Here is a 13477-nt window from a genome sequence, read left to right as displayed (position 1 = left end):
GTGAGGAAAAAAAAAAGTTGAATTTAGATTCCAATTCCCTCATATTTCAAAGGATTACTCACAACCAAATGTCACCTTAGAATGAACATAATGATATTCTTTTATCGGCTCGTTCTTCTATTTACATGAATATTAACTTTTGTGTTTGTGTTATGGGTCTATAAAGTTATTGTTGTATTATTTTTAAACTTGAATAATTATTATATCTTTTAAGTTGTATGTAATTTTATTTGATGGATTATTTGATTTTCAAGGGTTTTATTTTTTGTGAAAATTTAAATGGGTCAACCCATATTTAATCTTTTTGGCAAATAGGTTAAGTTGAAAAAACAATAAACTAAACCTGATTTCAACCCATTTACTAAAAAGTTGGGTTGAGTTAGGAATTCTCAACCCGTTTACTTCAACATATGTTGAATTGCTTAGTGATTTTCAACCCGTTTAATTAAACAGGTCAATCCGTTTATGACCCAACCCAACTCATTGTCACTCTTAGTTTTATTGGTGTTTTGATCGGATTCTTAGGTTTGGTGTTGACGATAGGTTTGATATTGAAAATATGACGGACTTTGCGAGAGGCTGAAATCATTGTAAGAAATTGAGTTGGAATTTGTAGGAGCAATTAGTTATATCGTGTTTGAAAATTGAAACTGCGGTGAGGGTAAAAAAATAATAATAATAATAAATAAAATAAAAAAATAAAAAATAAAAAGATAAATAAAATGAGGTTAACTTATACTCCTGTCTTTGGAGTTTGGAGTTCGGAGGGAATCAAACGGTGGATCTTGTGAACGCATTGGCTTGCCGCGACTTGAACCCGTATTTTTAGCCTTCGCAGTGACTTTAATCCATTTGGAAGATTTGGAAGAATGTATAAAATTTAGTGAGTGTTGGATATGGTTGAAGCATTCAATTTGGATATTTTTCTATTCAAGTCCTTGTCTTCGCGACTTTCTCATCAGAAAATTGATAACAGAGACATGCTTTGACCTAACCATTTTCATGATCATCGTATTTCAATCTTAAATCAAAATAACTATTATATTCAACAAACAAAAAAAAGTTGATTTACATTCTTACAATACACAAACCAGTCAACCATGGTGTTCATCCGTAGACAATTGACTTACTGTTCATCACGACCACTGCAACCATCGGAGCTGCCATTACAGTTCTGCTTGTAAAAAGGAGACACACTCAGTTCGTAACCGATCTGAGCTTTTAAATTCAGCAACAATCTTCTAAGTCTCACAGCCTCTGCTTCAAGAGCAGCCTGAATCTGCAATTTCCGAATCAATCCTCGGTTCGCAACCCGTAGTTTCTTAACTTCTTCCTCTAAATAAGCGTTCTGCGCTTTCTTCTTCTCTCGATACTTCCTAACCGCAACTCGGTTTCCCGATGACTTCGCGGGTTTCACCGAAGCATGATCATCTGTGTGAATTTTTGTAATCGTTCTTCTCTTCTTCATGGTGCCTTCCAGATGTGAAGTTTCAAGCTTCGGTGGTGTACTACAGGTGTTCGACGAATTGCCTGTGTGATGGTCTGAGAACTCTGTCTCTCCATCTTCCATGTCGATTCCGCTACTCAATCTGAAGTTTAAGGTATACGCAAGAATCCAAATTCCCAACACTTAAACTTCAATTCCTAGAGAAAAATGATTCTTGAAACCTCTTTAGTTGAAATTAGAGTTCCCAGTGAACATATTCACCAATACTTATCACTTTTTGAAGAGCATAAATTCTTGGAGAAAGGTAGATCATAATATAAATTATAAACCACCAAGAACAGAATAATTACATTACAGTATTGATCATTTGTCAAAATCAGAAGCTCCTTCAAATGTAAAATATTACTAGGAAAAGCACCCACAACAAGGTGAATCGTCGCTAGAAGACTTATAGTAATTTATAAAGAAGTGGATTTGGAGAGAGAATATGCCCCCCCACTATTTTCCCAATGCTAAGAAGAATCAAGAGATTGAAATATCAACACATCCATGTTTTGTACATGTTTCTAATCAGTTTTTATCGTTTTTATAGTGCTACAAGTTAATAAAAGCATATAATTATGAGTATAAAAGAACTATAAAATATATAAGTGTTTTATGTTCATTTATAAAATTTCGGCGGTATATTTTATATTAAAATTGAGTTAGTACTTAACTTGTGTGTATGAAATAATTTTTATAATAACAAAGAAATACATCCAAATTGTCATATTTTATCGTTGCGAATAATCCGTAAAATTCTAATTATGTCCAAATCTTTGACATATTTGTAGCGAGAATCAAAATGGTTATTTGTGGGGTTGGAACAAAGAAATAAAACAATAACACCCAACTAAAAATACAAGTTGTTAAAGAAATACATACAAGTTGGTTTACTAATACAAATAAAATAATAATACCCAACTAAAAGTTAATGTAAAGTCAAAACTTATTAATATAAAATAAAAAATAAAGTTGTCAAGACTAGTCTATTTGGTTGAGGTGGTAGTCTTTGCATGTCCTTAGTTTAAATAGTTTAAATCTTGTAAGGTCATAAAACGGATCTTACCAGTGATCAAACAGTAAATACAATCAATTAGCAATAAAGAACAAGTAGAATTGAGAACAAACAAGCTTGCATACGTTTTTCTATTAGAATCACGTCTGGTACAACTTGCAGTTTACAGCAGCCGAGAATACTGAGACATCAACAACCACAAAAAGACCTAGCACACCTCTATATATACTATGATGGGCTGGCCTTGGGTTTACGGTCGTAAACAACTTACGGCCGTAAACTCATTACAGTGACCATAAACTCCAAACAAAATACTACAAGCTATCAAATGACCAAAAGAACCTATTACATGGAAAGCCTAGACCAAACCACTAATTAGACCTTTCATCTAGGCATAATGAAATTAACTAATTTGATAAATTTAACTTTTAATTGAAATTAGCCGCTAAAAAATAATAAAAAAATAATATAAATTTAAACGGATTGACCTATTTAATTAGAAATATATCTTGTTATTCAAGATATATTTAGAAAACTAAAAAATAATATAAATTTAAAAAATAATTGGATTAGAAAACTAAAAAGATAATATAAATTTAGAAAAATATATCTTGTTATTCAAGAGAACTTGACAAAATATGTATTAATAAAGTTGGAAAATAATACAAATACTAAAATAGGAGTATTATAATTTGATTGAACTAGATTTATTAATAAATGCTTAATATAACTTGTTATTAAGGTTTATTTTAGCACGGAAAACTATAAAATAAAAGCCTCGAGACTTTTTTAGAACCATCCAAAAATTATTTTTCGTAATTCTATATTTATCCTAACAAAATATCTTTTTTATTTCTTTTTCACTTATCTCTTACTAAAAAAATGATGTTAGAATCAAACGCTACAAAGATTAACCTTTACAACACATTCAAAATATCCTTATTTGTTTATAAAACTTTAAGAAATAAAGTACAACAACCAAATATGCCATAAATATTCTATACTTGTAGAAATTGTGAGGGTTCAAATTTGAAAAATTTATGCGAGTCGAATTTGGTTTTTTGTGAGCACTAAGCTTCTATGATTAAAGGCATTAGACCTTTCTTGTGGCTCAATTGCAACCATAAAAAGCCCAATAGTGTGACAATAATCGATGCAATGTCGAATCCCCACCATTGTTGATAACTATCATCATTTTTTGACTATTATATGATTCAAATTATTTACTAAAAACCAGCAAAACCAAGCTTTTAAGCAAATGCATATCATATAACTAATTCACTATTATGTATATCTTACAATATTTTGTCATGATTACCACTATCTAATCATGTTAGCAGATTAGGTGGTAAAGATATGTTTGGCCAATTAACTTCTAATTTACTTGACTTTGGCACCTCCATTTGGAACTATTATTTAATCCCTTTCTTTATTAATTTTCTTTTAAAACCAACTTTTGGAACATGGCAAACTTGTAACCAGACTTAAGGGACCAAAGATGCCATGTGTCTGAACTTTGACACATTGATACACTTCACACATGAAATGATTGTGTATTTGTGTTTCATGTACACGGATATATGGGGACAAAAAAGGTGAAAATCGACAGGTTGTGGCAAACCAAAGATGAATTCTGACATGGCCACAAACGATCGGGAGATACGGAACAATCAAATCATTTCTAATCGTTGTGAGGCAAAATCTTATGACTCCAGTTTAAGAAGGAATGGATAAAATGAGCAAGTTTCGACATTATGATTCATTAGTGGTGTGATTCAGAAAATTTGGATGGAGGAATTTTTCATGTATTTCCGTTCATGCTTACAATACAGAAAGAGGCAGGGGGCACAAAACGAGATCGTGTAATTAAACCTATAAACAAGGGAATGCAACAAATAATGAAATAATCAAGGAGTCTAAAAAGAAATGGATCGTGAATGAAAACATTCCAAAACTCTCCCCTCAAGTTGGAGCATGAAGGTTGCAAATGTTGAATTTGTCAAGCATCAACTGCGGTTGTTTTCCTCCCAAAGCTTTGGTGAAAAAGTTTGCAACTTGAGATTTAGAGTCGATGTGAAGAGGCTGCGTCTCCTTGGATTCGACGTGTTCCCAGACAAAATAGCAATCCATTTCCACGTGTTAGGTACGTTCGTGGAAAACTGGATTATTAGCAATGTGTTTCACGGCTAAGTTATCACAGAACAGCAGAGTCGGAACACCTTGTTCAAAGTCTAAGTCCTTTAGGAGCCACCGTAGCCATATAACTTCACTAACCGTAGCAGCCATAGCCCAGTATTCGGCTTCTGCGAAGGAGCGAGATACAACATATTGCTTCTTCGACTTCCATGATATCGGGGCACCTCCCAAAAGTAATAAGTAGCAAATTCTCGATCTCCTTGTGTCAAGACACCCATGCCAATCTGAATCAGTAGATGCTACCAAATTCCCTCCACCCTTTTTTGGAAGGAGTATCCCTTGACCCGATGTACCCTTTAGATACCTTAGCACTCGTATGGCAGCTTCCATGTGACTTTCTCGAGGATCTGCCACAAAATGGCTCAAAACATTGACTGAATAGGTGATGTTGGGCCTGGTTGCTTGTAAGTATAATAATCGTCCAATGAGTCTTCTATATTACCGACATCAATCCATACGTCTTCATCATTTTTCCCAAGTTTGGTATTTTGTTCCATGGGAAATGCGCTAGGTCGGCATCCCATCATTCCGCTATCATTGAGGATATCGAGAATGTATTTTCTTTGGTTAAGAACAAGACCGTCTTGTGTACGTGTGACCTCGATGCCAAGGAAGTACTTTAGGGGACCCATGTCCTTAATGCTAAATCATTCATTCAAGAATGTTTTCGTTTCTTGAATCTTTTTCATATCGTTCCCCACAAGTATTACATCGTCCACGTATATAAGTGCCACCACAAAGGACTTTTGGGTTTTGAAAATGAACAAGGAGTAGTCTGCTTGAGATTGTTTAAAATCGATCATATATAGGGAATAAGTGAATTTTTTATACCAATTTCTTGAAGCTTGTTTGAGACCGTAAAGAGATTTTCTAAGGCGAAAAACCTTATTCTCTTTTCCTTTCTCAAAACCGTGTGGGACTCTCATGTAGACATCTTCGTGAAGTTCTCCGTGTAGGAAAGCATTGTTCAGTTTGTGAGGTGAGTTTTCGTCTCTGTATTTACAGTTCGAAGGCACCAAGGCCAGCTCATTGGTTTGATAACCTTATATTCATTGATATTCTGAGTATGGAATAGATATGCATGTTAGTTTTGATATGCTAGTTTGGTAGATCGGTAAGACTACATGTGATACTGTCTATATGATTATTTGTACATGTTAATATCAGTTATATGTCGACATATTGTGTGGGTTGGGTTGAGGTTGTATTGTTCCGTGTGGTAGCCAACAAACTCTGGAGCAATCCAAATATGAGCTAAGGGTCGGGTAGGTATGTCAAAATCATATTAAGGGCTCATGAGCATTCTAGATACAAGTTGAGGGCTAGGTAGGGCATGCTAGACTCGTACTGAGGGCTTGGTGGTATTCAGTCCAAGGGATGATCTAGTTGGGGAGCAAGCCAAACTAAAGTTGTGGGCCCCGAGGGCAGACCAGACTTATAGTGTGGGCTCAGGGGTAATCTAATCTTTTAGTTGTGGACTCATTGCATTTTGTTACTGCATATGGGTTATTTGTTTATGTATTGGTACTTTGAGGGAACTCACTAAGCTTTGGGCTTACAGTTTTGGGTTATGTTTCAGGTACTTCAGACGATCGCGGGAAGGCGAAGGCGTGATCGTACACATCCTCGCATTTTGATTTATGTTTTGGGAAAACTCTGATATGGAACATGTTTTGAAAACTATGTTGTAAACAATTTATGACTTTGGGTTGGTTTTAAAAGTTTAAAATTTTCATGATTTTTATGGGTGTTACAGAAGGGAGACTATTTATGTTGTGGGCTGTTGTCAAGATACATTCACCCCAAAAACTAGAGGGTAACTTTGCTTCAAATCGTAAAGCTCTTACCATCTCGAGAAGATGTCGGTGTTCGCTCAACTACCTTGTTTTGTTAAGGGGTATGAGGGCAGGTGGTCTCGAGAAGTATTCCCTAATCTGCATAGAAGTTTACCATGTGGTTTGATGTGAACTCCCCTCCATTGTCACGCCTGATCCGCTTTATATTTTTATTAAATTGAGTTTTGATCATCTTGAAAAAACTAATCAAGCAATCACTTGCTTCAGATTTGTGTCATAAAAGAAAGGCCCATACAGAACGACTAAAATCATCAATAATCTTAAGAAAATAATTAGCTCGAGTAAGGGAAGGAGTTCGATATTTCCCCCATATATCATAATGTAAAAGGTCAAAACATTCATTTGATTTGATTGAACTAGTAGGAAATGGCAGTCTAGTAAAGTTTGCCCTTGCACAAGAATCACAAATCACATTGTTTGGTTTTGAAGAAAAGAAATCTAATTGTGAAAGTTTGCCATGTGAGGCATGTCTCAAACGTTTGTGCCACACTTCACCCGTGGTTGCTAATGCTCTTCTTACATTCTTCTCGCCATTCATCCGATATAAACCTTGTTTGCAACTACCCATTCTAATCAACCTCTTTGAACTCAAGTCATGTATAACAAAAAAATCCGGAAAGAATGTTATAGCGCATTCAAGGCCCTTCGTTAACCTGCTAAGTAATAAAATATTACACATGATGTTTGGAACATATAAACCATCACTAATTTTAGTTTCATTGGGTAAGGTACAAGTTCCTTTTCCCTTCAAATGAATGGAGTCGCCATTTGGTATAGTCACAGGTAACAACCAAGATGTGTCAAGATTATTGCAAAAATGGATAAGAGTGTGGGTTATGTGCTCGGTGCAACCCGAGTCCACAACCCATTCATTACCTTCACTGAATCTACCTGTCATGTTTGCCATGGGTTGAACAACATCATCGTTTTGAGAGTTTTTCGCAGCAAACAGGTTGGCGAATTGTTTAAATTGCTCATTGCTTAGACCATCTATAGGGATTTGTTTGTCAACATCGCGCTTGCCACTAGCCATGTCTTGTGTCGTTTCAACGAATGCAACTATAGTTCTTCCCTTTTATGATTTTCCCTTTCTAAGCCACCATTCCGGGTATCCTACACACTTAAAACATCCGTTGCGATTGTGCCCGTTCTTCCCACAAATATCACAGTGCTCAACCTTGTCATTTCCTCCTTTCTTGCTGCTTCTAGGACCTATTTTGTCTTGTGACCAACTGCTCACATTGTGTTTCATGTAAGCTTGAAATGTTGTTGTTTCACTGGTGGTTTTCTCTCTGCTCGAAACAGCCCGTTGTTGTCCGTCCTCAACCACACGGTGGTATGCTTCTCCCAAGGTAGGGAAATGTTTCATTGCCAATACTTAGGTTCTAATTGTGGAGAATTTGTTGTCGAGCCCGAGTAAGAACTTATATAATCTTTCCTTGTCTCTCAGTTTTGTGAGTTTCTTGCTGATTTCGCAGGTATAACCGGTGCATGAACACCTTGCCATGGAAGAGACGAGCCTTATCTCATCCCAAAGTATCCTCATTTTGGTATAATATCCAGAGACGAATATTCCATCTTGTTTAGTGGTAGTAAGAAGTTGCTTTAACTCATACGCCCTAGGTGCGCTCTCTTTGCCAAAGCGTCCACGAAGGTTGTTCCACATGTCTTTGGCTGTGATAGCATACTTGATGCTAGACCTGATCTCCTTTTCCATGCCTGTAGTTAACCACCCTTTTATCATGGCATCACATCGAATCCATGCCATGTAGTTAGCATGAGTTTTCTTTGGCTTTTGAAGGGTTCCATCAACAAACCCTATCTTGTTTTTTGCGAACAGAAAGTTCTCCATTTATTGAACCCAATCTAGATAGTTGTTGTCATTTAATGTTTCATTCACGTGCATTTGTCTTGGGTAGTCTGAAGGATTAAGGTAGTATGGAGAACCATGGCCGGATGCTTCGTTATTAGTTTTGGTTGGTTGATTTCCGCCGCCACTGTTACCACTGGTCATAGTGGACGAAGATGGTTTAGTTTAGGGTTTTGCTAAAATCGATTTGTAGTCCGCTCTGATACCATGAATAATTGAATGGAGGAATTTTTCATGTATTTTCGTTCATGCTTACAATACAGAAAGAGGCAAAACATATATAGGGGTACAAAACGAGATCCTGTAATCAAGCCTATAAACAAGGGAATGCAACAAATAAAGAAATAATCAAGGAGTCTAAAGGAATGGATCGTGAATGAAAACATTCCAAAATATTCTCTCTATATTTGGAAATCATGTTTTACACTCTACAGTTTGAAAAATCCAAGGTTTCTAGAAGACAAATTTAGTGAGTGCAGGCACAACGACTTTATCATGCCATACAAGGGCACTCGTGTGGCATGATAAATATGTCATTGTGTTGGATCGTTATAACTAATGAATTGCTATTTGTCTCAATTGTAAAGCAATGTAAAAATAAGAAATCTTGTCGGTGTGGACAAAAGTTTGTCATATTGAATAGATCATTTGAATGAAACCAAATAATCATCTTACCTTATGTTCTAAAAAACAAATTTCATATATCTATTTTGACAACATTCATAACTTTTAGCACGAGAGGATTTGGGATGAAAAGAGAAGAAATAAAAATAGGCAAAAGATTGGTATCTTAAAACATTAAGCTAGATTTTTTTGCTTAACCCATTAAGTAATTATATACAAAGTAAGTAAAAAGAAACAACCATATATAAATATTAAGATTAAATGCTTAACACATTAAGTTTTGTAACATCCCAAAAATCGAGGTTAAAAATTTCATTTTTAATATATATAGATTTAACATCCATTTACATTTATCCAACATTAAGGTATTCCAAATTAAAACAATTATCAAAGTAATTCCCAAAATCACATGTTAGTGAAAAACATAGATGTGTGTGTTGTGATCAAGTTGGGTCCTTCCCTTTCGAACCAAAAGTACCCGAAACCATAAACCACAAACTGTAAGCACAAATCTTAGTGTGTAAAACACCGTTTATTAAATAAATAAATAAATAAATGTATAGTAGCCCTAAAATCGATAATTATATAGCAAGGTGTTGGTCTCGAGGAGCTAATTGTCATAATTTTAAAATTCGGGGGTTAAAAGTGTAAGTTTCGGACTGGTTTCGTAAATATTTATGAAGGCATGGACTACTTGGTAATTATTGGGACTTAATTTGAAGGGTTTTTGGATGGTTGGGGTTAAAAAGGTAAAGTATTGACTTAGCAAAGGTGTACATTGGACAAAAGTTTATAAGATCAAGTATTAAACCCGTCACTTTGCTTCACCACACTAACCATAACCCTAATGAAGGAACAATCGCCACTTACACCTCCATCCTTCAGCCGATACCTCCTAGCCACCATTGAAGATGGAGACCGCCGGAGCCAACCCCTTTCTACGTCAGAAAGAGAGTATGACTGTTAGAGTAATGGTTGTTGTCGTTAACCGTCGAAGCCCAGCCGCCATTGTCGCTACACCTCCACCGTTCTCCTTCTCCTTCTTTATGTCTGCACTCGTAGCCACAGAGACTATTGTCGGTAGTGTCCCAACTGTCTTTGCCTCCGACTCCATTCCACAGCAGATAGTCATCGCCGCTACCATCATTCAAGCAATCTTCCATTTTAGTGCTCCGGTCGAGATTCGCTGCCATTAGAAGGGACTGGTTACACTCGTATGATGTATGGGCTCGTGTTAAGGTGTTGCTGGTTCACCATGAAGAGTTTGTGTGTGTTGTGGGCCGGAAACCAAGAACAAGAACCACCATGCCCGCCAACCATGGTGGCTGCCGCCGCTGCCATCTCTCATCGCCACCAACCACCGTGTGGTGGTGGCTGTGTGTGTTCTGGTGTGTATGATTACATTTGCGGTGTTTTGTTTGACCGGAAAACCGAGAAAAGCCACCGCCACCATCTACCATCGCCGGCCACCACAAGGGTGGGTGTGTGTGTGTGTTTTCCTATTAGTGTGTGTGTTTATTTTTTGGGTTAAAGCATTGTAAAATGTAATTAGAGATTAGAATAATGAAAAGAAACTCATAACCACCACCGTGAGGTAGTGGCTTCCGCCACCAGTCGCCGTGTTGGGTGACGGTGTGCTTGTTTGTGTTTGGATTTCGTTTAGGATGCTTGGACAAATGAACGAGAACCATAACCACCACCGTGGGGTGGTGGTCGCCGCCGTGAGCCGCCGTTGACCACCACTACCCGAGGTAGTAGTGGGTGGTGCCCAACTTATGAAACCCAAGTGGGCCTAATAAAACTTGTAACGACCATAAAAATTGCACCAATTTTAAAACATTTTAATTCATTCAATAGCCATTAAGTTATTACAACTTGTTTTCAAAAGAGTTTAAACATCAAAGTATCCCCAGAACCATTAACATCAAAATGAGGAGCGGTACGATCACGCCTTCGCCTTGCCACGATCTCCTGAAGTACCTGAAACATTACACTGAACTGTAAGCCCGAAAGCTTAGTGAGTTACCCCCAAAATACCAACCACACATAAACATACTCATAACATATCACAAATAGATAAGCCATGCACATCGGGTCTACTGTGTGACTGGTCCGCCCGCACCGTGCCTTCAGTGCACCTGGTCCACCCTCCGAGTCTAGCCATGTATATCGAGTCTACAATGTGATTGGTCCGCCCGCACCAGGCCTTCAATCCACCTAGTCCACTCTCTGAGTCTACAGTATGACTGGTCCGCCCACACCGGGCCTTCAATCGGCATGGTCCACTCTCCGAGCCTCGGCACGTCTGGTCCGCCCTCTTGGGGCCTTCAGCCTATCCGGACCGCTCGCTGGGCCTTCGGAATATCCGGTCCTCCCTGGGTATGTTGACCTACAACACAAAGCAGGACCCGCCTCAACCCAACCCCCTTCAAACAACCATGTGCACATAAAACAATTAATCACATAACAAATCCTTAACCAGACAAACAGTCTAACAGATCACATAGCATATCAACATCCTAACCAGGATTTCGACCTAACCGGTCACTAGCATAACATTACCCTACATACAGGGGTACCAACCTTAACCAGGTCACTAAGATAACACCATCTTAAATACCACGATGCAGATCTAGCAAAACAATAACATAACAAACAATACCCAGATTTCCATCCGATAAAGGGTCGGCCTTGGTGCCGTAGACCCTGTCGATATAGTGAGGATAACTCACCTTGCAACTGCCGAATCGAACCACGAAAACACTGACTCGAAGCACTGCTCCAAACTCTAACACCTGATGCCATCAATGGACCAAGATATAAATACTCTAAATACCATAACACTCCTGAAGGTCAAACGGGTCAAAGTCAAAGTCCTGGCCAAAGTCAACCTTCCTGATTGACTATACTCGCCGATTCAACACGTTGACTCGCCGAGTTCTCATACTCAGAAACTCTCATAGCATGACTTAACTCGTCGAGTCGCCCCAAGACTCGTCGAGTCCAACGATCTCTGAGTCCCATCCTAACCAACTCACTGAGTCGCCAACCGACTCACTAATCCGAGGCTTTAACCAAAAGAGGTTAAGTTCTGCGACCAAACTCGTTGAGTCCACGACAATCTTCAATAGACTCGCCGACTTGTTCTTCCAACTCGTCGATTCCAAGCTCATCATCATAAGACTCGCCAAGTCACCCATGCGACTCGCCGAGTTACTACGCGACTCAAAGTCTGATATCTACCCGACTCGCCGAGTCCATATGTGCATTCCCATAATCTCAAGTCACAGAGCTACTCCTTTGCTCCAAACAATACATCTGGGTCTCTAGATTCCATTAGCAACATAAAGTTGCTACCTTTACGTGCTTCTTGCCCCATAATGCCAAAAACCAAGCTAGAAAGGAACTAAACTCTTGGGGAAAGGCTTTTGTATAGCAACCAAAAGGCCTTTCTACATCTTTGATCCAAATAGAGCTCAGATTTGGAGTTTCAACTCCAGATATAACTTATACACCAAGATCTCATCATATCATCTCCAAAAAAACCCTAAAACTTACATGAAAGATGGATCTAGAAAGGAGAAAGCCAAGGATAACGATTCATTATCTCCAAAACGACCTCATACTAAAGAGTAATCTGAATCTCCACAGATCTCCTTGATCCAAGCTTCTTGATCTTCAAGATCTCTTCACAAAACACTTAACAATGCTCCAATTTGCTTCCAATGGCTCTCACTCACGATTCTAGGGTTTCTGGATCTCAAAGGGGGCTAAGGGAGCTGAGGGGAGGACATTAAGTCCTTTAAATAGGGTGCAACCTCGAAGATTAGGGTTTTTTTTCCTCGACCAACACTGACTCGTCGAGTCCAGCCGTCGACTCGCCGAGTCAAGCCACTTAACCTCGTGCCAGGAACCCGCTTCGACTCGGCGAGTCAAGAGACCTACTCACCGAGTCCCTTCCTTTATTTTCACTTAGCACCCTTCAACTTCTTGCTTCCGAACTTGGGATGTTACAAAACCCTAGTAGGCCTAATGAAACCGTAATTGATCCAAAGACATAGCTATTAGGCCTAATTGGGTTGTGATTGGGTTGAAAACCCTAACTAGGGTTTAGAAAACACTAATTCTGGAATTGTTGATTTGGACTTATCGGGACCCACGTTTTGGGCCATTGAAATTTGTCACACCCCAAACCGAGATGGCGGAAACATTTGGGGGTGGAGGACGTCATGTACAGTATCATAACAATGCACAATAGTAAAACAAGCAACAACATTTGTTGCATTAATAATATAGTTAATACATGTGTGTTCTTTGTATAGTTGTATGACACCAAAATTTATAGCAAAATAAAAGACGAGTCTTGAACATGCTCTGTCTTCTCAAAACCTATGCTGGTGTACATGTCTACTGGTTCCCTGAGAATA

General features: G+C 38.1%; 2 protein-coding genes across 2 annotated transcripts; both read right to left on the bottom strand.

The window, feature by feature from the left end:
• Positions 1–990: 990 nt before the first annotated feature.
• On the bottom strand, positions 991–1570 carry LOC145098318 (basic leucine zipper 23-like). The gene is made up of 2 exons (XM_079035956.1): positions 1131–1570; positions 991–1036 (listed from the first exon to the last, which is right to left on the bottom strand). Exons 1-2 carry the CDS (start codon positions 1568–1570, stop codon positions 991–993), a joined length of 486 nt encoding a protein of 161 aa, XP_078892082.1.
• A 6364-nt stretch (positions 1571–7934) lies between these two features.
• Positions 7935–8408, bottom strand: LOC145098317 (uncharacterized). The gene has a single exon (XM_079035955.1). It carries the CDS (start codon positions 8406–8408, stop codon positions 7935–7937), a length of 474 nt encoding a protein of 157 aa, XP_078892081.1.
• Positions 8409–13477: the final 5069 nt, after the last annotated feature.

Source organism: Lactuca serriola, chromosome 4 (genome assembly GCF_051521515.1).
Source record: "Lactuca serriola cultivar US96UC23 chromosome 4, Lser_US96UC23_V15, whole genome shotgun sequence".
In the NCBI taxonomy this organism is placed as follows: domain Eukaryota; kingdom Viridiplantae; phylum Streptophyta; class Magnoliopsida; order Asterales; family Asteraceae; genus Lactuca; species Lactuca serriola.
Note: the sequence above shows the minus strand (reverse complement) of the source record. Positions and strands in the feature narration are given on the sequence as shown.